The sequence below is a fragment of the Camellia sinensis genome, chromosome 12, assembly GCF_055761805.1.
Source record: "Camellia sinensis isolate YWXY chromosome 12, ASM5576180v1, whole genome shotgun sequence".
Taxonomy (NCBI): Eukaryota; Viridiplantae; Streptophyta; class Magnoliopsida; order Ericales; family Theaceae; genus Camellia; species Camellia sinensis.
The window spans coordinates 97262601-97285700 of record NC_138972.1 but is presented as its reverse complement, the minus strand read 5'-3'; the positions used below and the strand labels follow the sequence as shown (position 1 = coordinate 97285700).

General features: G+C 37.3%; 4 protein-coding genes across 5 annotated transcripts in view; all 4 read right to left on the bottom strand.

Annotated features, from left to right (window-relative positions):
• Positions 1-635: 635 nt before the first annotated feature.
• On the bottom strand, positions 636-2538 carry LOC145803756 (uncharacterized). Its single transcript, XM_082897090.1, has 4 exons — positions 2476-2538; positions 2190-2396; positions 1665-2096; positions 636-1568 (listed from the first exon to the last, which is right to left on the bottom strand). Exons 1-4 carry the CDS (start codon positions 2536-2538, stop codon positions 903-905), a joined length of 1368 nt encoding a protein of 455 aa, XP_082753216.1. The 3' UTR covers positions 636-902.
• Positions 2492-3382, bottom strand: LOC145804225 (serine/threonine-protein phosphatase 7 long form homolog). Its single transcript, XM_082897949.1, has 2 exons — positions 3247-3382; positions 2492-3138 (listed from the first exon to the last, which is right to left on the bottom strand). Exons 1-2 carry the CDS (start codon positions 3316-3318, stop codon positions 2590-2592), a joined length of 621 nt encoding a protein of 206 aa, XP_082754075.1. The 5' UTR covers positions 3319-3382; the 3' UTR covers positions 2492-2589.
• A 1274-nt stretch (positions 3383-4656) lies between these two features.
• On the bottom strand, positions 4657-7086 carry LOC145804224 (uncharacterized). Its single transcript, XM_082897948.1, has 2 exons — positions 5714-7086; positions 4657-5614 (listed from the first exon to the last, which is right to left on the bottom strand). The coding sequence occupies exons 1-2, from the start codon at positions 5777-5779 to the stop codon at positions 4907-4909; spliced, it is 774 nt and encodes a 257-aa protein (XP_082754074.1). The 5' UTR covers positions 5780-7086; the 3' UTR covers positions 4657-4906.
• Positions 7087-11999: 4913 nt separating this feature from the next.
• LOC114317494 (tyrosine decarboxylase 2) overlaps positions 12000-23100 on the bottom strand; it is a 32724-nt gene continuing 21623 nt past the window's right edge. Inside the window, exons 8-13 of one of the 2 annotated variants that reach the window (XM_028264233.2) lie at positions 15832-15996; positions 15214-15270; positions 14015-14079; positions 13022-13145; positions 12483-12620; positions 12000-12366 (exon numbers count right to left, since the gene is read on the bottom strand). In XM_028264233.2, the coding sequence (XP_028120034.2) occupies positions 12244-12366; positions 12483-12620; positions 13022-13145; positions 14015-14079; positions 15214-15270; positions 15832-15996 (672 nt within the window). In that variant the 3' untranslated portion in view covers positions 12000-12243. The remainder of the gene's footprint in view (positions 12367-12482; positions 12621-13021; positions 13146-14014; positions 14080-15213; positions 15271-15831; positions 15997-23100) is intronic. The other variant, XM_028264240.2, reaches the window with a different exon arrangement.

Genomic DNA, 23100 nt, shown 5'->3' with positions numbered 1-23100 from the left:
AATGAAGACCGCAAATGAGCGCGCCGAAGATGGGTTAATGGATGATGCACACCAGTACTACGCCTGGAGCATGTATGTTATGTATGAATCTGATATTAAGATGTCAAATGATGATGATACTGAATGAAATTGTTTGGATGAACGCCCAAACCATTTCTGTAATGCATGCAATTTTTAATGCTTATCCACGACTTATCTTATCAATGAAGGGAGATATTTCAATTATTTTTGAATATTTATTGTAATTCTACTTTTGCTTTCTCTCCGTTATTGTTATTTTGAAGAACGCTACTTGAACTAGACTTTCATGATTTCATGCATTATTGATGTGGAATATAATAATGATACTTAATGAACAAGGTATGAGTTCATATCGATTGATAGTTGAAATACTTGTGTTTGTTTAGATATTTATTTTGTTTCCTTTTTGTTCATATTGCTCCCCACAACTATCCATTATGCAATGTTCACATTTTTTTCCCAGATTTTTGTTGTATAAAATTTTTACAAACCTGTAGCAACACAAGTGGTCCTCCAATCTCATTTAATCATAAAATCCTATCAATTCTTATCATTTTTTTCCTGTTTTCGTTTTCATTTTTATGGAAATCATCAAAATAAGTAAGAATAAAAAATTGTGAAATTATATTTTTCGAAGAAATAAGTATGACACATTTACATCATCTGTACAAGTTTGATATACAAAAACTATAACAAAAACTATAAATAAAATAAACTATACACTCCACATCACACCCGCTAATGCCCTAACCTGCCCCCAGTCCCACAACCCCGACCGTGGACCTCTCTCCTCGGTCTCCTGCGGTAGACTCCCTGAATATCTGGCTCCTGTGGAGCCTGTGACTGTGACTCCCTCTCTACTGCATGTGCTGCCCTTGATCCTAGCTGTGGTGGAAGATCGGATACTGCTGTGAGCTGTGAAACTCCATCATCTGGTGCAACTGTATTAGGATCTGCAGCTGGAGCTCGACCTCTGCCTCTGCCCGCACCCCGACCTCTGCCGCGACGTCCGCCACGACCAAAACCTCGGCCTCTCCCGCGCGCTCTGGGGGGGGCTCAATATGGCCCTCAGCGTCAACGTGGGACATGTCAGTGAGAACTGCATCATGTGTACTCATGGTCGCGGTCGAACTGTCTGGTGGTGGTAACTGGGTGGGTGGGGTAACAACGTCATGCATGTATCGGGGCAATGTCCAATCAGGGTCAGGCACATAAGGTATGCCAGTATGCTGCGTAAGAAGTACGTCAAGGGAATCTGTAGATATGTATGGGGTAGTATGTGGTGGGGTCGAAGGCAGTGTCGAAAGAGCTGATGTGGCAGGCGCTGAAGTGGAAGGCGCTGACGTGGACGATGCTGATGTGTCTGGAACAGCTGCTGAAGTGTGTACACCGTAGTGGCCGAAATGCAAACGATCTCCCCGATGGGCAAGCTGGAATGCTTGGTACAATAACTCCCGGATCTCTGCAACGGCCTCCAAGGCATGCTGTGCATCACGTCTCAAATGGGCGTCCTCAGCCAAGTGAAACGACCTCCCAGCTCCAGCCACCTGAACAAACATTCAGACGTATTATTAGGCTACAGTTCACTGAAAGTAAATCAAGTATGATTTTAATAATTATCTGACACATAATATGATACTCACCAATGCCTCAAGATAAGGGCCAACTCCCTGATATCCAGACTTAGACACGTGGCTCGGATTCCCGACTAGTAGGTGTATATGTCGCCGATACCACAACATGTAAGGGTTGGAAGAGGGGATCACCTCATCGCTGTAGTCAGCCTGTACAATACTGTCCCGGCGGGCATCCCACAACTGTATATATCGCATATAAAACAGACGCCAGTCAGTGCCAGCTCGGCCACGCCTATCAATGACGTGCAACTGCCACTCAGTGTCGAACCGATCCGGCACGGACTGCACCTGACCAAACTGTCGGAGGACACGATGAGGGAGATGCCACTCAACCACGTCAAAACAAATAAGTGGCACTCTCGCCATCCATATCTCCTGACCCAGTCGGTAGTAGTCGGGGAGCGTATCAAGGACCCCAGCGTAAGGCTGCCAGATAAACTACAATGACAACAAATAATTTAAATTTTGCTCGTGAACTCAAAACATATACAATGAAGAAGACAACTAAAACACAATAAAAAAAGTTCATACCTCGCCCTCGATCATCCGGTCCAGCTGGTCTCTATAAACTACCACTACGTGGGTCGAGACGACCTCGTGGCCCATGTCAACCCTCCACCGGCTACCTCGCGGTCTGGTGGGCAACTGCATGTCCCCCTCACCCATAGAAAGCTCACCAGGACCAACCGGTTGCTGCCTAGATGGGGCAATGCGAATCAATCTCTCCCATGCCCAAATCTGCAATAGTTTGAACACAATTACAATACTGATATATGGCTATAAATATGAATTGACATGTAATAAAATTGTTACTAACCTGTAGCAACACAAGTGGTCCTCCAATCTCCCTCGTACCCACCTGAGCTGCTCGACATAGCATCCTATACAACCATGCCAGAGCTGCGCTACCCCAGCTGTACTGCCCAATCTCCTAAATGTCTCTCAGCAATGGCAAGTACATCAGCTTGACCAGGTTCTGTGACTTATCAGGGAGAAGTACCCCCCCAATAAGCCACAAAATATATGCTCGGGTATGCTGCTGTACCAACTCATCCGGAGCATGATCTGGAAGATGAGCAAAGTGCTCGGCCAGCCACCTCACCCTTATTCTACCTGGCTGTAAATCTGCTGGTGTAGGTGCTACTCCCAATAGCTCAACACATAGGGCTATCCACTGCCCCGTCGCGACAGAAGAGTCAACTCCAGTAACTGCTCGGCCATCAATCCGAAGACCATATAGGACGGATACGTCCTGCAACGTGACGGTGGCCTCCCCGATCGGGAAATGGAATGTATGAGTCTCTGTGCACCACCTCTCAACGAGAGCAGTGATGAGTGCGTGGTCCAGTCGAATGTGCCTGATACGATACACACCATAGAATCCCGCGCGTAATAGATACTGCAAGACTCTATGGTCCAACGGATGCTCCCACAATCCAGAATCTGCCCGACGGCATGTCAACACGGTGCGTGCCTCATCCTGCACAACAGAATTACCAGTTCAAATAATAACATTATCCTGAAATATACAACAAAATGCAATGTATTTTAATTGTAGCTGTAAAGTGCAACAAACGTTATTGCATACCGGACGGTCCCACATACTGTCAGCCCGATGTGCCTGTCTCAACAGTGGAACCTCCTCAGGTACATGTGCCATGAAGCCTGTACAACTAAAATTATTGATCCATATCAAAAGCTCATTTAATCATAACATAATAACAGAGAAAACTGTAATTATTGATTTTGTACTGAACGATGTAAAATACAATGAAGTAAATGTTATGGGTTCGAGAAAAAGACAAATTTATGTGTCACTTACACGGAAGCAATTCGAAATTAATGATTACATTTATGGCATATTTGACAAAACTGAAATATTTATTTTGTAATGCTAAAAGTTTGAATAAATTATAAATTTTGCAAAATACATATAAAATTTTGTAATTGTGAACAATGACCGCAGCATTCCAATTTTTAAAATTTTAATTTATAATAGGTTAATTTTTTTAAAATTTGTAAATTTTTTAAATTATAAAATGTGAACAATGATTGCAGCATTCGATATTTAATTTATTCAAAAATATGAAATTTTGAAATGGTAGAAGAACTACGTGATTAAGTATAGAATATTGTAATACACATTTCGAATCAAGTACTCCTTGAAAAACTAGTACACATTTTCAATAAATTATAAAAGTTTGAATAAATTGTACACATTTTCAATTTTGCATTACACATTTTTGACTCAAGTACACATTTTGTAATACACACTTCAAATGTACGACCCCGTTTACAAATAAAGAATTTAAAAATACATAATTAAATGATCTATTACAAATGAAGAATTTCAAAATGATATGTTACAACATGTAAGTATTACATAGTCTTCATCGACCAAGTCGCGCCGGACATGTTCGCCTGTCATGACCTGTCTGGTGGCACTCACTGCAACGAGCTATCAAACGCCTGTCTGATATATCCATCTCATTCGGAATACGAGCCATAGATGTACGACCCCGTTTTACTTCTCACAGACGAAGGTCATTAGGCATTAAGGTCCATTGCGGATCATCCCAATAATCTTCATGCGGTATTGGGTTGAATTTAGTTTCCCAAACCCTCATGTATACAGGAAGCCTGTATACTGGATCAACGTACTGGAATGGATTGTCACCGCATTCAGACATTACAGCGAGCATATGAGAACATAGATAGTGTCTTATCTCATATTTCCCACAACTGCACGTGGGTTGATTCATCCACACAATCTGTCTATTGCGACCTCGTCCACGACGAAAAGATGTTTGCACCTCAAATACACGGCGGGGCCTATAAGATAATATTGAAACAAACTAATCAAGTTTTTAGATGTAATTAACTTAACAACATAATAATAACAATTTTTTCACATCACAAACTAACCTGTCATACGATATCAACTTGAAAGTATTTCCCTTTGCGATACCCTCCTCCATAGTTCTTTGCATCTCTCTAGGGTATTGGAAGTCATTGCGTACATCTGTTTCAGCTTGGGCTCCCATCTCGTCAAAATATTTGACGAGTCGTCGAAATGTGAATTCAACCATAGCTGAAATAGGTAGGTTCCTTGCACCTTTCAAGACGCTGTTGAAGCACTCTGCATCATTACTGGTCAATACCCCCCAGCGATATCCACCGTCATATGCAAGGGCCCAGTCCTCAGGATTCATCTTGTGGACCCAATCGATGGCTTCTTGGTTAATAGCCTATATCTGATCTAAGTAACCATTACACTTTCGTCGTTGATCAGCACTCCCTGCTTTCCACAGAAGTTGTTTGAGCTCCTTATTTCTAAAATGTGTGTTAAAGTTACTGCAAACATGTCGAAGGCAGTGCCGATGATATCCAACAAATTGGAGCGAGGGATTCAGCCAATGCCGCCTCACAGCAGCTAAAATACTCTCAACTCGATCAGATATCAAAGTCACTCCCTGTCGGTCCATGACAATATGTTCCTTGATATTTTGAATGAAGAACGACCAAGACTCCAAACTCTCCCTGTCGACAACAGCGAATGCAAGCGGTAATATTTTGCCATTGGCAGTGACAATCGTTGCTACAAGTAACGCACCAGTGTATTTACCATATAAGAATATACCATCTATAGTTATAACAGGCCTACAATATCTAAAGCCATTGATGACGGGTTTGAAAGACCAGAAAACAAAGTGGAAGACGGGTATAATGGTTGCATGCCCGGTATATCTATGCTTCCATGTCACGATGGTGCCAGGATTAGATGTCTGTAATGCATGCATGAATTTAGGCAATTGCCTGTATGATTCATCCCAATCACCGAATACCATTTTAATTGCCTTTGCCCTTGCATGCCACGCCTTCTTGTATGATATACTATAGTTCATGGTCTTTTTTATATCTTCGATGACATTCTTAATTGGCATATCAGGTTCATTCTGCATACGACAATCAAATATGAGTTGGATTATCTAGATGTGAACACTATAAAAAAACAAATATGTATGTATATGTAAACATTTATTTTTTATACTAACCGCAACTTGTCCCAAAATATGAGAAGCAATGTAACTGGAGCTAATATTAGTGTGGTCCCTGTTCATTCGTGGGTATAAACAATGGTGAGGACCCCTGTACTGCTTTATTTCAAAAAGACCATGTTTCCTACTAAGAGATGCACGCAACCACCAACTGCAGTCGTGCTTGCAAGCAGACACCCAAAGGTCTCACTTGGAGGTACGACCTTATACTCTCGATTATTTGTTGCATGGTACAATTTCACAGCATATAGAAGTTGCTTCTTATCAACAAAAACCATTCCTCTGTCCAACTCTGGATTTTCAGCACTCCAGATCCGGTTACGGGGAACGACATCACAGGTACTAATGTCAAAATCACCGCCCATGTGAATGTTGTCATAGAAAGGGATTTCAACTCTAGGTGCAATTGGGGCATTTTCAGGTTCAACGGGAGCTTAGGCATCATATTCTTCATCATCATCATCATCTGATCCGCCTAATAAATTTTCTTCCTCACACATTTCATTGTCATCATCGTTTAGGGCGACATCAGGACCGTACATGTCACTGTCAGCAAACTGCACCTCGTTCACTGTTTCAGCCATATTACCAGTAACTTCAACCGGAGTGGTATGATGGCTGCATGTCGGCACATCTTGTGTGTTACTGTCAAATTCATAACCATATCCACCACGTGAACTTGATTCTACACCATGGCCCTGAAATGACTGTTGTGTGTAGCCCAGTGGATAACATTGATCTGATTCATACATAGGAGACTGAAACGCTGTTGTGTCAATCCCATGCGTCAGCAATATAGTGAACGGATGAGAATCCATATGTGTCATGTTCGGGATATTGTGTACAATCTCTTTATCAATGTAGACTTCCAAACAATTTGGTGCTTGAAAACTTGCACCGATACTTAATACGGTGTTCAACGTCTCATCGTCATTGATTGGTAATATCTTGTATTTGCTGTGTGCTTGTCACTGGCGATAAGGATATCTATATTTGAAGGTCAATCGGACACTTTCCCCGTAACTTGCCACTTTTGACGTAAACATCTCCTCCAAATTGCTAAGCGTGGCGCCAATTTGCACCGCATATATCCCTTTCGGCTCAGCATCATATGCTACGCCTTCATCAGGATCCCGAATTTTGTTTCCCCCCCAGTAGAAAATAATTGGAACAGTCTCCATATACTTGCTTCAATTAAGACAAAAAACATTAAAATAGCAACAATATACTTATATCTCCTTGTACTTGTAAAAGAATTATATGAAATTATACTCATTCAATTACAATTACTTGTGACGCAAAAACTTTATTTAAGTAATCATCAATTATAATCCAACATTCATTATTGATTTTTTAATTAAGATATGAGTTAAAATAATGATAATTGTTTAGATTTTTTAGCTTTTCAAGAAATACATCTTACAACTTATGAAAAAATTAACATCATCCTCTTATGCTATGCTTTTTACATTACTTATTATGATTAAGATCATGCTCTTGTGCACATTAAATGTAATTCAGCTAAATTTTAGGTCAAAAAACAGCTTTATTAATTTTGGATTAATTTTGTATAAATTAGAAAGTAACAACATTTGTAATCATTAAATAAATATAATTTTATTTGTGTGATGAACATCTTAATTTTATAAGGACTTGTTATTTTACTTCTGAAGTTGTAATTTAAAATTTATCAAAAATGTCTGTGTTACATGGATTCTTGAAAACAAATCAAATAACCATATCAGACACTTGACACCTAGATAAGTGTATCATATGTATGGTCGATACTTCTCATCAGGTATGCACATATCCACGATTTTAGCCAAAAAAAATTTTGTTCTGAACTCGCTATTATAAACCACGATTTAAGCCAAAAAAAAATTTCTTCTGAACTCGCTGTTATAAACCAAGATTTTATCCAAAAAAAAAAAGACTTGTGTACTCAAAACATATACATTAAAATGTGATCAGAACATCACTTATGTTGTTGGTAGCTCAAGTGGTAGTGCAATGGTGATGCCCAGGCAGAGGCGTGGGTTCAAACCACGCCAACTCCTTCTCAATTTTCAAAAAACTCAATTTTCAAACAACTACCTCGGCATCACCATTGCACTACCACTTCAGCTACCAACAACATAAGTGATTCAGACATCCGATTGTAAGATTAGTTGATAAATACGTAAACTGATTCAGACATCCGACTATCATAAAAAGTTATAACTTAATTGAATAAACATAATGCAGGCGCATAGAGAATAAGTCAATTGGATAATTCAAGTGGGTAAAAATTATCGAGAATGACTCATTTTATAAATCAAATATTTTAATTTTTTCAAACATAATTCCTAAACAAATTTGTTTTTTTTTTTTTTTTTTATATATCAAACGTTTTCATAATAGCATTTTCCATGACGACTTGGAAGGCCTCTTTTGGCAAAGAGGTAAAAAGTAATGTTTTGACTTCTAATTTTTTGTGGATCAAATTATTCGACCTCTAATGTTTATATCAATTTTTTGTAGATCACTTCTAAAAAGTCATTTATTTATATCAAATTTATAAAAGGGAATGTCATGAATTTTAAGGAGGAAAAACTCGAAAATGAAATTCAATCGTAAATGGGGCAAGAAATTCAAGTAAACTATACTTTTTATATTTAACCACGATTACATTTGAATTTAGTGCATAAATTTAGTCAAACCAATTTTTCTTATCGTAGGGGCATGTGGCATCAATGGCATATTTTAAAGTTTTCTTTTATTTTTTATTTTTGGGTCAACATTCTAAGTAGTTAGATTTTTAATTTGTTAATAAAATTTTAGTGTACTACTTAAAGGGTCACCCATAGAAAATATTAAGCAGGCCTACACCGACATAAAATTCAATTATCTAACTTTTCTATTTTGCCATATCCCTATCTCCAAAAAATATATATATATATATATTTGTTCCTGGCCAAAATGATGACAAAACTTCCATAGCAATTTCTTATCACAAATTTTGTTCCTTACTTTTCAATTTCTTATTCTTACTTAAAAAATTGAAAGTTAGAACAAAATTATTTTTGTTACTTTATTAATTTTAAGTTATTACTACTCCACATCACCTAATTAATAATAATTTTTACAGCCAAATTAACGTTTCTCTTTCTTATGTAATTATTATTATTATAGATAATTATCTATTCATTACGTAAAAATTATTTGTTCCTAAAAAAAATTATATAACATTATTTAAAAATTTTAACTTATCATAAATTTCTTAACTCCTAATTTCTGAAACCATAACCCTCATTTCTGATTTCACAATTTAAAATCGTTAATTGAAAAATGATTTCACATTCATCAATTCAAAACCCTAATTCAAAACCAAAACCCTCATTTCTGATTTCACATTCAATAGAAAACCATAACCCTCATTTTCTTATTTCAAACATAATATTTAAATTTTGCTAAATAGATGCAACATTCAACAGATGTCACATTGAACAGAAATCTGATTTCACATTCAATACAAATCTGATTTCACATTCAACAGATTTTACAATTATAAACAGATTTAAGATAAATATAAACCATTCAACATTCACATTCAACAGATTTCTAAACAGATTTCACAAATATAAACCCTAACCCTAACCCTAACCCTAATTTAAAATTTAAGATTTCACATTGAACAGATTATCTATAATTAAAATTCAACAAATTATCTATAATTAAACACATTCAACAAATTCAACAACAAATTATCTATAGCAAAAGATTTCACATTCAACAGATTATCTATAATTAAAATTCAACAAATTATCTATAATTAAACAAATTCAACAAATTATCTATAATTAAAATTCAACACATTCAACATTCACATTCAACAAATTATCTATACTTTCACAAATATAAACCGTAACCCTAATTTATTATTTCTGATTTCACAACATTTTATTCACGAATATAAACCCTAACCCTAACCCTAATTTATTCACAAATATAAACCCTAACCCAAACCCTAACCCTAACCCCACATTCATGAACCCTAACCCTAATTTATTCACATTTTCACAAACACAAATATATTCACAAATATAAACTCTAATCCTAATTTATTCACAGTAAAGTAGATGATAGAAGCCATACCAACGAGAGAGAGACAGTACTGAATCAGAGGGAGCTCGAGAGAGAGAGAGAGAGAGAGCAGGTAGCTCGAGAGAGAGAGAACAGAGTGAGAAGAGTAAAGAGCGAGAGAGAGACAGCAGAGGGAGAGAGGAGAAAGCGTGAATGCAAAACACCGGGCTGGGGGGGTTAAATATAAGTTCTAAAATCGTGGTTGTGAATCACGATTTCACTTAAAGAAAAAAAATTTGCCCTAAAATCGTGATTACAAATAGCGAGTTCATAATTTTTGATAAACTCGTGGTTATGAATAGCGAGTTCAGAAGAAATCTATTTTTTGATGAACTCGTGGTTTCAAAAAGCGAGTTCAGCACAAAATTTTTTTGGGATGAAATCGTGCTTGTAAAAAGCGAGTTCAAAGGGAAAAAAAATTTAATTAAACTCACGTTTCATAACCGCGAGTTCTTAATCAAACTCGTTTTTCGTAACAACGAGTTTCAAATTTGGCAGGTTTCGCGCGACAGGGGTGGAAAACTGTTGAACTCGCGATTGTGAACCGCGAGTTAGCTCATTTTGGGAATTCTTTCAAAACTAGACTTAGTTTGGGAATTCCTTTATTATTTTGGCTTATTTAGGGAAATGCCCCTGTGAATATGTGGCATTTGGAATGCTCACATGTAATTCTGTTATCAATAAAAGAGCTCATGTTTAATGTCATGGGTGAGATCACATTATCTACTGCATTTTGTTTATCATATAATCTTCATCAATAAGTCAGTCTCGTCGCAAAGAGAAATGCCATTGTTCCTAGTGAATATTCTCCTTGATGGGGAATCTGAATTAATTCCTCCTCATCTCCAACATTCACGTAAAAAAGTCCTTCAAAAGGAGGGACAACATGCCAAAATGACATGTCTTGTATTCAATGACACACTTCAATCACTAGACATTGCCACTTCTTGACTAGAAGAATAAGAATAAGAAGAAGATTGCCCACATACCTCTCGTTTTTTCTTTTTCTTTTTCTTTTTCTTTTTTTCCGAAAACAATTTGGAGTAATTCTACCATCCCAAAAATATCATTCATAAAAATTCACATCAGACAGTGAATCCCACTAACTATTAAAATAAATAAATAAAACACAAAGAAAGTGTGTGCAAAGAAAATAAAAACAGATAAAGATGTGCCCACCATCTACCATGAACTGCCAAAGTGTTTTCTGAGAGCTTTTTTCTGGAATACAACAGTTCTTATACAATCTGTTCTCCTCTCCCATATTGACTACAAGTTGTCCGACGGGCGAGTTAAAAAATTTAGAAGCTCAAGTTTAATGCATACCAACTCAAGTTACTATTATATACTGTACATTCATTAAAAATGATCATATATTAGCTTACTGACAAGTTACTAAACAATTACGCAACCAATTTAACATCATAGGTGTTTTATTTACCCCACCCTCCCCTCCATTAAGCTTGTTTTGAGGAATCAATCATTGTAGAGTCACAAGGTTGAAGCTCTCCCCATTGTCCTCATGTATGATGCTGGCACTACTAACCTCACCAAACTCAGCAATCAAAATTTTAAATTAAATTAAATGAAATATCAAAGAATAAACAATCTTTTGGTCCCCTTGCATGCCACTACCCAAGATGGACGATTCCTCAGCCTTTATTTTCCTTTCCGTACGGTTTTGTAGTTGGTATAATCTCCAAACCCTATCTTTAAGGGGAGCAAATTGATTTGTTTCAATGAAGATAAGTGATTCCTTTGAATATGCTTAAGGAGATACTTTTATATATATGCCAAAAGTAATTTTAAATGTGTCCTTCCTCAAGAGGTCTGATTGGATAATTTGCAAAAAGATATATACATATATCCTTAAGGAATCTAACACCAATTCGATTTAGCTATGATTGAAGTGGAAATAAGGATTATCTTTATTCCCTGTCCCAGCCGAACAATCTATTAGGCCAGTGGGTTAAACATGCTTGACTATGGATTAATAGAGGATGTACTGGTCCAAATCAGGGAAATGTAAACACCCCTAAATCCAATCTATATTAATAAGGGTTGGCCTTCCGAGATTAATATATAATAATTAAGAAACAAATTAGCCAGAGGCTCCCTAAGCCAGATAATCACAAACAAACAACGTGGAATGCAGTCACCATAATGAATATTTAATGCATTCAAGTTTTGCAAACATAGTGTACATATTGACAAGTAACAAACATAATCCAATAGTTAACTAATAATGTAACTAATGAACGACTGCATAAAGTAGAGTAAACAATTTCTTCCGGAAAACACTAAAGCAATGTAACAATGTTTAATCAATAATGAACTGACCTCAGAAAGTACGTGGACAGTGTCATCAATAAACAGATTACACCAAAAAAATCTTGCTCCAAACTCTAAAGACTTTGTAACAATGCAGAGGCCTTGCCTTGTAAAACCTTCCATGCTGCATTTACATGCCTTTCTTCTGTCAATGGAGCTCCTACTGCAAAGCGTAATGTGTACTTACCTGATAGAACCTGCATAAATTTGTCATAACCAAAAAACACAATTCAGGAACTACAAACAGCATGTGAAGGTTTCATTCTTCGTGTTTATCAAAGAAAAGTGAATACAACATGAAAAATGAGCATACTGTATGAGAAATGAATAATTTCCCGGTTGAGTTAACAGCATCCAGTAGGTCATGGTTTAGTTTGTTAGCACAGTCTTCGTTGTTATGGGGAGGCAGAAGGCAAAAACAAACCAATGAAAACTTCCGAGGAGCAACAACCTGCACAAGTCAATTGTAGTTGCTAAGCCATGACAACTATTGCATAAAAAAGATGCAAAAGTCATCTATTACAAATTGTATAATTTTCGATATTAGAGAAGGTAATTTTATTTTTCACTGAATTAGAGCATTCGAGGTGAAGATTGCATTGAGGAAGATGAAAAGAGAAGGGTTCTAGGGCTAGATGATATCTCTATTAAGGCTTGGAAGTGTCACGGAGATATAGATTTCTCTTAATTAACAAAATTATTTAATAGGATTATAGTAACTAAAAAAGTGCTGATGAGTGACAAATAGTAATTTCGAACCTATACATAAAAATAAGAGACATATTCAAAGTTGTACAAATCATAGCGGCATAAAAATAAGAGATATAATGACACAAATTTCTAACATGTTACCTGAAATCTCGGGTCTTGAGAAACAAGCTCTTCAAAGTGTTTAGCCAATTCAATATGGTTTCTTATGTAAGATTGAAGGTTTTCCAAACCATAGAGTCGTAATACCATCCATAATTTCAGTGATCTGTGAAGCAACAGTGGATTAGACAAGTCAATAACTACAATTTTGCAGCAGGGTCACTAGATGTAAAACAGATTTGATGTAAAATTGATGATATTACTAATCTAGTCACATCTGTAATGTAAAAGATAACAGCAGAAGTTTGGATGCCACCTGAAATATTTGGAAATGGTTAAGAGTTCAGTCATGAGCTGTCCATGGAATTAGCTAAGGCTTCAAAACTGTTAAAGTTGCACCATTGACTTTTGCTTGGCTCATGAGGCATACACTCGGTTAGAACACAGCTTAAAATTTTGTTGTGAGGTGTCTTATATTTTTACTGTACACTTAGGTTTCCAGTAAAGGGCCTTTTACTCTTGGCTTTACCCCGGGATCATTTGTTGGAGGTATTTATTGTATTTTTTCGGGTAGCATTTCTGTGTGGGTGTTACAATTGAGAATTTCTGAGTTTGTAATCCAATCCATATTATGCATAGAGAATTTGATCTGCCTCTCCTCCATGGACGTAGGCACATTGTCAAACCACGTATTTAGTGTTCTATGTGTTTGATTTTTGTTTTTTGTTTTTTGTTTTTTGTTTTTTTACTGTTGTGAGGATTGGAACCATTAGGTGTTTTACAACTGTCATCTTCAAGCAAGCATTCAAAACCTGGACTTTGGTAGACTACATAAAATGGTATTTCATTCTTTCTCAAACCATTTACTTCCAAGTCTTTAATAAGACATTACCTAATCTCTTCATTTCTGGAACTGCACTTACAATAGATTGTTTCAACTCAAAATGACTGAATAATGTATATTAAGTCTTTAGTATTAGTGAAAAGTTTGTTAGTTGAGTTTAAGACACTTTTTGGCAATGTCTGACAGCACACCTGAATCTGCGGCCGAGAGGGATTTGCCAATCTTTGTAATCCACAACCATGTTTGCTTCAGAAGCCTGGCACATGAATCAAACAAATAAGGGTACAAGTTTGATAGACCAACCAATTTTATAAGCAATTCAATTGTCAGACCAAAACATCTATGCCTACACCGATATGGCTCTTTCATAACGGGAAAGGCCAAAGCAAAGCTAATTCATGTAGTATAAGTTCAAGATTGTTAGGACCTTGTTCAATCATCACAAACTCTTCATGAAAATGAAATTGTCTAAGAATTTTTTTTTCAGAATATAGTTTGCATTACCATATTATGACCCCTGTCGGTCAATTTATTGGTTTACTCATAGGACTGGCTAACTTACAGAACAGAAGAAGGCCAAAGGAGGAAAGAGAACCAAATTTGAGCACAATGGCTGACCAGAGGCCTTGGATGAAATATATAGCCCAATCTAAGTATCTGGGGGTTAAAATTTAGAACTCCAACATCATGTCGTAAGCAATATTCCTTTTTTTAAAAAGAAGGCAAGGAGAAATTTTGTGTTAGCCAATTATCTCTCCAAAGGGAAGAATGAATTGCAAAGATTAACAAATGGAAAAATATTGAATATGGAGAACTGCCTAAAAATACCCAGCAAGTGATATACATAAATTTGTGGTTATATACCTTATTAGTGTCAAAAGCTATCAAAACCAAACATTATAACAGTACAACCAAGAAAAAATGGTGAGCTAAATCCTACAAAGATCATACATAATTTTTTTCACAATAAGTAGTCCAAAGTATAAAAAGAAATAAAAAATAGCAGAATACTTATTCATGCATGTTGGCTTAGAAAGTTGACATTCAATAAATCAATATCCATTAGTTACCAATTGAATAGCAATATAGGTCTACTTTAACTCAGGTCAACCTATATGCACTAACATAACTGAAAAACCAAAAGCCACTTCTCTGAAAACTGAGCAGATGTGGCACATCTTGAAAAAACTTCTTCCCTACATCCATGCTATGTCAAAAAGCTTGAGACCAGTAGAGGCACCACTACACTAGCTATTGAAGTTTTTAACTGCATGTCAAGAAGTCTATATCCATGTTTAAAAGAAAACCTTTTTTCCTGTTATAAAGCTTTCACCACAAATAACCTATGGGGTTTGAGAAACATACTGAGCTAGTGTGGAAGGGGCCTTACTTTGTTTTTTAGGTACTCTGGGTTTGTTGAGAGTGACTGAATCAGAGCATTCCTGTCCTGCAGACAAGATGGTAACATGAGAATAGAATGGTTAAATATTGACAAGAAGAATGAAGAAACTGAACCATGACATATCCGTCTAGGTTTAGCTTCCTCACAGTTAGCATAAGAGTTAGAAACTAGTTATTTTGCTAACAATAGTAATAATCAGACACACTACTTATGTTTCATAGGATTGTTGGATAGTGAAGATGTCTCATGTGAATGGATATGGATAACATAGAATATAGCTAAACACTAGTGCATCCAGCATTATCTCTATCGATAACCTACGTCACTGACTCCGCTCTACTTCAAGCACAACTATATTAACTCCTAATCAACTAGAGAAGATTAAAATGGCCACGGCCAATATCCCCCAGTAATAGAATAACAAGAAACTTGAAGCATTTTGGATGATCAAAGTTGAAAACATATAACTATTACTTTGGAAAAACTATGGAGGACTTTTGACGACTCAATGGAAATAAGGCCAGCTTATTTGTTTCTAATTTTTTATTTAGGGTATGAAGGCATGACGGTAACATGTAGACATGCATCAAGTGCATAATGGCATACCTTTACCCAGAGAGCTGAACAATCAAAGTTTGTTAGAAACCATTTATGTGCATTCATATTATATGAGTCAGCTTCTTCAATGCCATCAATATAGTGCCGATATTCTGGACATATACAAGCACTTCCAGCGTATGCAGCATCCACATGAAACCACATTCCATTACTCTGCATTAATAAGAGAATGTTCATCTTCATTATGCATTAGTAGCATACAGATGAATTCAACACATCGCAACGAAAGAAGATCATTAGAGGGAGGCATCGTGAACTACCAAACTTATTCCTGTTTTACAATGCCATTTAGATCTTTACCACGCCCTTATTAGGTTTTTACTAGCTTCTTTTGGATCTAATATGTTGTTGGCCCTAAAATCAAAGTTGATGTGGAAGAGATCCCTTGATGCAGAAGTACTTAGTAGAAGAAAAAATTCTAAAGCACATAATGCCAAGCTTGTTTTGTTGCGAGTCTTTGTTTTATTCTTGATTAGAATTAGTTAGTCCCTATAGAAGTTTGAGACTGAGCTGGAAATTATTATTTTTACTCTGGTTTCCTTATAGGTTTATTTATAATTTCAATAATTTTATTCCAAGTTGGTTAGGAGTCTTTTCTTGGGAAGAAATTCAGCCAATTACTTGTCTAGAAATTACAATTTTTTAGAATTTTTAGCCTTTTGTGGTTTCTATGTCAAAAAATTTAGAAAGTTACCTTGTGTCTAGAGACTTTTTAGTCTTTTCTAGTGTGTGTATAAAGGGCCCCTTCTTGTATTACAAATTTAGAGTCAGAATGAACATTTTTCCTTTGTTAAAGATGACTCTTATTTTGACTTTAGTGTGGATCTAAGCAGACCTCGTGGAGTTAGGTACTTCTCTATTCTTCTCTTTTACTATTTGCAGAATTTTTGTTCATTCAAATCTGTTTAACAAGAAACAATACCATGATCATCATAATCTGAAATCTCTTGTAATCATTTATTTCAAATCCAAACCCAGTTTCCCTAGTTTTAACCTATTAGCCCCACCACATTTCCAGCCAACACAACCCTTGAATACAAAAACTCTAGGTTGTCCTACTTCATCCCTTCATGTATTTTTATAGAATTTTCATGTTTGTGCATGTGATTCCGATTTCAGTTGCTCAGCGGTTGGAGCAGTTGCAGAAGGACTTCCTTTGGGAGGTGTGGGCGATATTTGATTGACCGGAATTTGATTTGTAGTCCGAAAGAGGTGGGGGTTGGGCATAAGAAGCGTGGTTCCGTTCAATAAGACTTTATTCGGTAAGTGGCTTTGGAGGTTTGCGTGGAAAATAGAGAGGTTTTGGCGTAGGGTGGTGGTGGCAAAGTATGGGGTTGGGTGGGGGAGTGGAGTTCTAAGGTAGTGGAGGGTTCTCATGGTAGAGGCTTGTAGAAAGGCATTTGGATGTTGTAGGGGGAGTTATGGAGGTGGGTTGACTTTTGGGTAGGGAGGGGAGAAAATGAGTGGTTTTGGAAGGATAGGTGGTGCGGGGACCAAAATCTTGCTTCTTTGTTCCCGATGAATTTTCGACTTGCGATGGATAGGGATGCAGTGGTGGCTACCTATTTAGTGATTGATGAGGGGCAGGTGGTTTGAAATGTAAGGCTCTGACGGCAAGTCTAGGATTAGGAGGTTGGATAGTTAGTGGATTTGATGGTTTTTCTGTATAGTGTTAGAGTGGGTTAGGAGGTTGGATAATTAGTGGATTTGACGGTTTTTCTGTATAGTGTTAGAGTGGTGGGTGAGGGGGGATGATTTGGTGTGGTGGCGGTAGGATGCTAAAAGTTTTTTTTGGTGTCATCTTTTTTTGAGCCTTAGTGGGAGGTGCAGATACTTCTTTTCCGTGGCAGAGTATTTGAATTGTTGGAACTCCTTCCAAGCTATGAAGCACCGACACGTCCCTAGGCCTCACGTACGAGTGTCGGACACGCGTCGGACACAGACACGCGTCGGACACGCAGTAGACACGTGTCCGACACTCTCTCTAACGTATCCCTTTTTTTTTTTTGAAATTTTCCAGTCAGACACGCCATGGACACGCCGGGACACTCTCCAGACACGCGTGAGTGGATCGAAAAAGCCCTAACTGTTGCAGAGGAGACAGAGAAAGAGAGAAGGAGATCGATGGAGACAAAGAAAGAGAGAAACCCTAACTGTTGCAGAGGAGACAGAGAAAGAGAGAAAGAGATCGAAGGAGACAGAGAGAGAGAAAGAGATTGAGGGAGGAAGAAACCTAACCTGTCAATCGAAGAAGCTGAACCTGTCAATCGAAGAACCTGAGGTGATATTCTTCATCTTCTCTCTTCTTCTTCTCCTTCTCCTTCTCTTCGTCTTCCTCCTCCTCCTTTTTCTCTTCATTTTCTTCCTTTTCTCCTCCCTTTCGTCTCTGCTTTTCTTCTCCTCTCTTTCGTCTTTGCTTTTCTGAGTCTCTCTCTCTCTCTCCTCTATTGTTTCTCTTTTTTATTTTTTTTTCCCTTTATATTGATCCGGTTTCTCTCTCCCTCTCTTTTTTTTTTCTTCTTTCTTTTTTTTATCCTTATTTTTTTTTGTTAAACATAAAATTCATAAAATAAATTATTTTTATTTAAAAAAACTCATTTTTATTAAAAAAATTAAAAAATTTATGTTTATTAATTTTATTATTATTATAATTGTATAAGAATTAATGATTTTTTTTTTATTTTAGACATATAATAAATAAATAAAATTATATTTATTAAACGTGTCCCTAGCGTGTCGTGTCTCCCATTTTTTAAAAAATTGCGTGTCCGCGTGTCCGTGTTGTGTCCCGTGTCCGTGTCCGTGTCCGTGCTACATAGCTGCTGGAAATTGTGTTCATACATATAATATGATAGTGGTGTTGGTGGTAGATAGTGGCATGTATAGAATATGATAGTGGTGTTGGTGGTAGATAGTGGCATGTATATAATATGATAGTGGTAGATAGTGGTAATATATAATATGTAAGTGGCATATAATGGGTTATGATGATGTTTGTAATATCTCCTATATAAGGAGTGTCATTTGGTCTTGTAAGATAAGAAGTTTTGAATATAACAGAAATATATTCCTTCTTCCTCATATTTTCGGAGTTCTTCTTCTTCATATTTTCTAAGTTGGTATCAGAGCAACAAAAAACACAGCAGCCCTAAAACCGTCATAGCCATGTCGGAAGTCACGTTCGAAACCACTTCAACCCCTGCCGCTGCCATTCCGGTGAAAACGTCCAACTCTCACTCTGTCCAAATCACCACCATCCGCCTAAATGGTGATAATTTTCTCCGCTGGTCACAATCTGTCCGGATGTATATCCGTGGGCAAGAAAAGATCGGTTACATCACTGGTGACAAGAAGGCTCTTGCTGTTAATGATCCGCTGTTCGACAATTGGGACGCTGAAAACTCCATGGTTATGACATGGTTGGTCAATTCCATGGAGGAGGATATAAGCTCTAATTACATGTGCTATACTACTGCACAAGAATTGTGGGATAATATTAGTCAGATGTATTCTGACCTAGGAAATCAATCTCAAGTTTTCGAATTAACTTTGAAGTTGGGAGAGATTCGTCAAGGAGATGATTCCGTCACCAAATATTTCAATTCGTTGAAAAGGTTGTGGCAGGATCTTGACATCTTCAACACATACGAATGGAAATCGGTTGACGACTGTAACCACCACAAGAAAACTGTGGAAGACAGCCGTATTTACAAGTTTCTTGCCGGCCTCAACATTGAGTTCGATGAAGTGCGAGGAAGAATTATTGGCAGACCTCCTCTCCCATCCATTGGCGAAGTATTTGCCGAAGTCAGAAGGGAAGAGAGCCGAAGGAGCGTCATGCTTAAGAAAAAAGGTAATGGTGAATCAATTGAAATTTCTGCTTTAATTAGCGATGCTGCGGCCAACAAGGCTGCAAATTACCAGCGCAGGTTTGATGATAAGCCACGGGTCTGGTGTGATTTTTGCAACAAGCCTCGCCATACACGCGAAACGTATTGGAAGATTCATGGCAAACCTGTCAACTGGAAAAGCAGCAAACAAGGAGAGAAGAATCGTGGCTTTCCTACCGCTAATGAAGCCGATTCAGGTCCCTTCAACAAAGAGCAGATTGATAAACTCTTAAAGCTGATAAAATCCAACTCCTCAACCGGTACTCCTAGTGTTTTGTTGGCACAAACAGGTAGAAATCCTAAAGCCTTCTCTTGCCTAAACTTCTCTCCGTGGATCATAGATTCCGGTGCCTCCGATCACATGACTAGTTTTTCCCATTTATTTAGTACCTATTTCCCTTGTTCTGGTCATGACAAAATCAGAATAGCCGATGGTAGTTTTTCACCTATTGCAGGAAAAGGATTTATTAAACTAACTGAGAAAATTAATCTCAATGCTGTTCTTCACGTCCCCAACTTAGCCTGTAACCTTTTGTCTGTCAGTAAACTATCTAAGGATTCTAATTGTCGTGTTACATTTTTTGAATCCCATTGTGAATTTCAGGACCAGAACTCGGGGATGATGATTGGGCGTGCTAGGATGCTTGAAGGTCTTTACTACTTTGATGAAGTACCTGTTAGTAATAAAAAAGCTCAGAGCTTTAATAGTACCAGTTCAATCTCTGTTCGAGAAAAAATAATGCTATGGCACTATAGGCTAGGACATCCTAGTTTTCTTTATCTGAAACATTTATTTCCAGAATTATTTAAAGGGATTGATTGTTTTTCTTTTCATTGTGAAAGTTGCATTTTTGCAAAATTTCATCGCTTTACTTATTTGCCAAAACCTTACCAGGCTTCAAAACCTTTTTATTTGATTCATAGTGATGTTTGGGGCCCTTCTAAAATCACTACTCTTTCTGGTAAAAGATGGTTTGTTACATTTATTGATGACCATACCCACTTATGTTGGATTTATTTGATGAATAAAAAATCTGACGTGAAAATTTTATTCACAAATTTTTACAATATGATTGAAAACCAATTTCAAACCAAAATTGGTATTTTACATTCTGATAATGGAACAGAATATTTCAATAAGCAGTTGGGTGAGTTTTTGAAAAAAAATGGGATTTTTCATCAATCTACATGTCGGGATACCCCTCAACAAAATGGCATTGCAGAACGAAAAAATAAACATCTACTTGAAGTAGCACGTGCTATAATGTTTTACATGCATGTTCCTAAATATTTATGGGGTGAAGCAATTTTAACAACCTCTTATTTGATAAACAGGATGCCTACAAAGGTGTTAACATACAAAACACCTTTTGATTGTCTCAAAACTTTTTTTCCTGACACGAGGTTGTTTCCTGATTTACCCGCCAAAGTTTTGGATGTACTGCCTATGTTCATGTTCCCAGTCAATTTCGTTCAAAACTTGACCCCCGTGCTATAAAATGTGTTTTTTTGGGTTATTCCTCAAACAAAAAGGGGTATAAGTGCTTCGATCCTCAAAACAAGAAATTTCATGTGAGTATGGATGTGTCATTTGTGGAAACAAAATCCTATTTCCCCAACACTTCTCTTCAGGGGGAGACAAGTGGAGTAGAAGACCGTTTTTGGGATATTTCTATCCCGCTCCCCAATGTCATTTATCCTACACAAAAACCACATCTGTCTGATAATGATCACTTAGGAGAACCAAGTTCTATGGTGCCTAGTCAAGAAGATTCTTGTTTAGGGGGAGAAGTACTACAAAATGATCTAAATCCTGAGCTTCAGGTTTATACTAGGAAGCGATTTCATCTGAGGAATAATGACCCGAACGTCCATCCTAATGACCCGAATGTCCACCCGAGTTCTGGCATCGAAATTTTAGGTAATCCTATTCCTTCTATTTCCGACCTTGATGTACCTATAGCAATTAGGAAAGGTGTCCGAAATTACATTAAACATCCTATTGCAAATTACCTCTCCTATCAAAGACTGTCTAAAAACCATAGAGCTTTCACATCTAGGATTTCACACTTGTTTGTTCCAAGGAATATACAGGAAACATTGGATGATCCGAATTGGAAATTAGCAGTCATGGAGGAGATGAATGCTTTAAGGAGAAGTGGTACTTGGGAGATAGTTGATCTACCCAAAGACAAGAAAACAGTTAGGTGTAAATGGGTGTTTACGATAAAATGTAACGCAGATGGAAGCGTTGAGAGATACAAGGCGAGACTGGTAGCTAAAGGCTTCACTCAAACTTATGGGATCGACTATCAGGAGACGTTTGCTCCTGTTGCTAAAATAAATTCCATCAGAGTACTGTTATCTCTTGCAGTAAATTCAGATTGGCCTCTACATCGACTTGACATTAAAAATGCATTTCTCAATGGTGATCTTGAAGAGGAGGTGTTCATGAGCCTACCGCCGGGATTTGAGCAGAGACTTGGAAGTGACAGAGTATGCAGATTGAACAAGTCATTATACGGACTCAAACAATCACCAAGAGCGTGGTTTGAACGCTTTGGGAAGGCAGTTATCAGTTGTAGCTTCTCGCAGAGTCAAGCAGATCACACAATATTTTATAAACATTCAAAAAACAGTAAAATTGCAATTTTGATTGTTTATGTTGATGACATCATTTTAACTGGTAATGATGAAGCAGAGTTAGCAGCCCTCAAAGAGAAACTCGCAAAAGAATTTCACATTAAGGATCTGGGAGCCCTCAAGTATTTCCTCGGAATGGAATTTGCAAGATCCAAGGAAGGTATATTCGTTAATCAGAGAAAATATGTTCTTGATCTCCTTGGAGAAACAGGTATGCTTGGTTGTAAGATGGCGGAGACTCCGATCGAGCCTAACTTGAAGTTACAAGCTGCTAAGGCTGAAGAAGTCAAAGAGAGAGAACAATATCAGCGACTTGTAGGGAAATTGATTTACTTGTCTCATACGCGGCCTGATATTGCCTTTGCAGTCAGCATGGTAAGTCAGTTCATGCACTCACCAGGGGCAGAGCACTTTGAGGCCGTTTATAAGATCTTAAGATATTTGAAAGGAACTCCAGGGAGAGGCTTACTATTCAAGAAGCATGGACATCTTCAAGTTGAAGTATACACAGATGCAGACTGGGCAGGAAGTGTTACAGACAGGAGATCAACATCCGGATACTGCTCCTTTGTAGGTGGGAACCTAGTTACATGGCGGAGTAAAAAACAGAATGTGGTAGCTAGAAGTAGTGCAGAAGCAGAGTTCAGAGCTGTTGCCCATGGAATCTGTGAAGTAATGTGGATTAAAAGAATTCTTGAAGAATTAAAGCTTTCTCACCCGACAC

Bases quoted from the DNA above. Each gene is read 5' to 3' on its own strand.
- LOC145804225 (XM_082897949.1), bottom strand. From the start codon at position 3,318: ATGGCACATGTACCTGAGGAGGTTCCACTGTTGAGACAGGCACATCGG. The intron at 3,139-3,246 runs GTATGCAATAAC...TCTGTTGTGCAG, and splicing joins ACAGTATGTGGGACCGTCCG to GATGAGGCACGCACCGTGTT.
- LOC145804224 (XM_082897948.1), bottom strand. From the start codon at position 5,779: ATGAACAGGGACCACACTAATATTAGCTCCAGTTACATTGCTTCTCAT. The intron at 5,615-5,713 runs GTTAGTATAAAA...TGTCGTATGCAG, and splicing joins ATATTTTGGGACAAGTTGCG to AATGAACCTGATATGCCAAT.
- LOC145803756 (XM_082897090.1), bottom strand. From the start codon at position 2,538: ATGCTATGTCGAGCAGCTCAGGTGGGTACGAGGGAGATTGGAGGACCA. The intron at 2,097-2,189 runs GTATGAACTTTT...TTGTCATTGTAG, and splicing joins ACCGGATGATCGAGGGCGAG to TTTATCTGGCAGCCTTACGC. The intron at 1,569-1,664 runs GTGAGTATCATA...ATGTTTGTTCAG, and splicing joins GCCCTTATCTTGAGGCATTG to GTGGCTGGAGCTGGGAGGTC.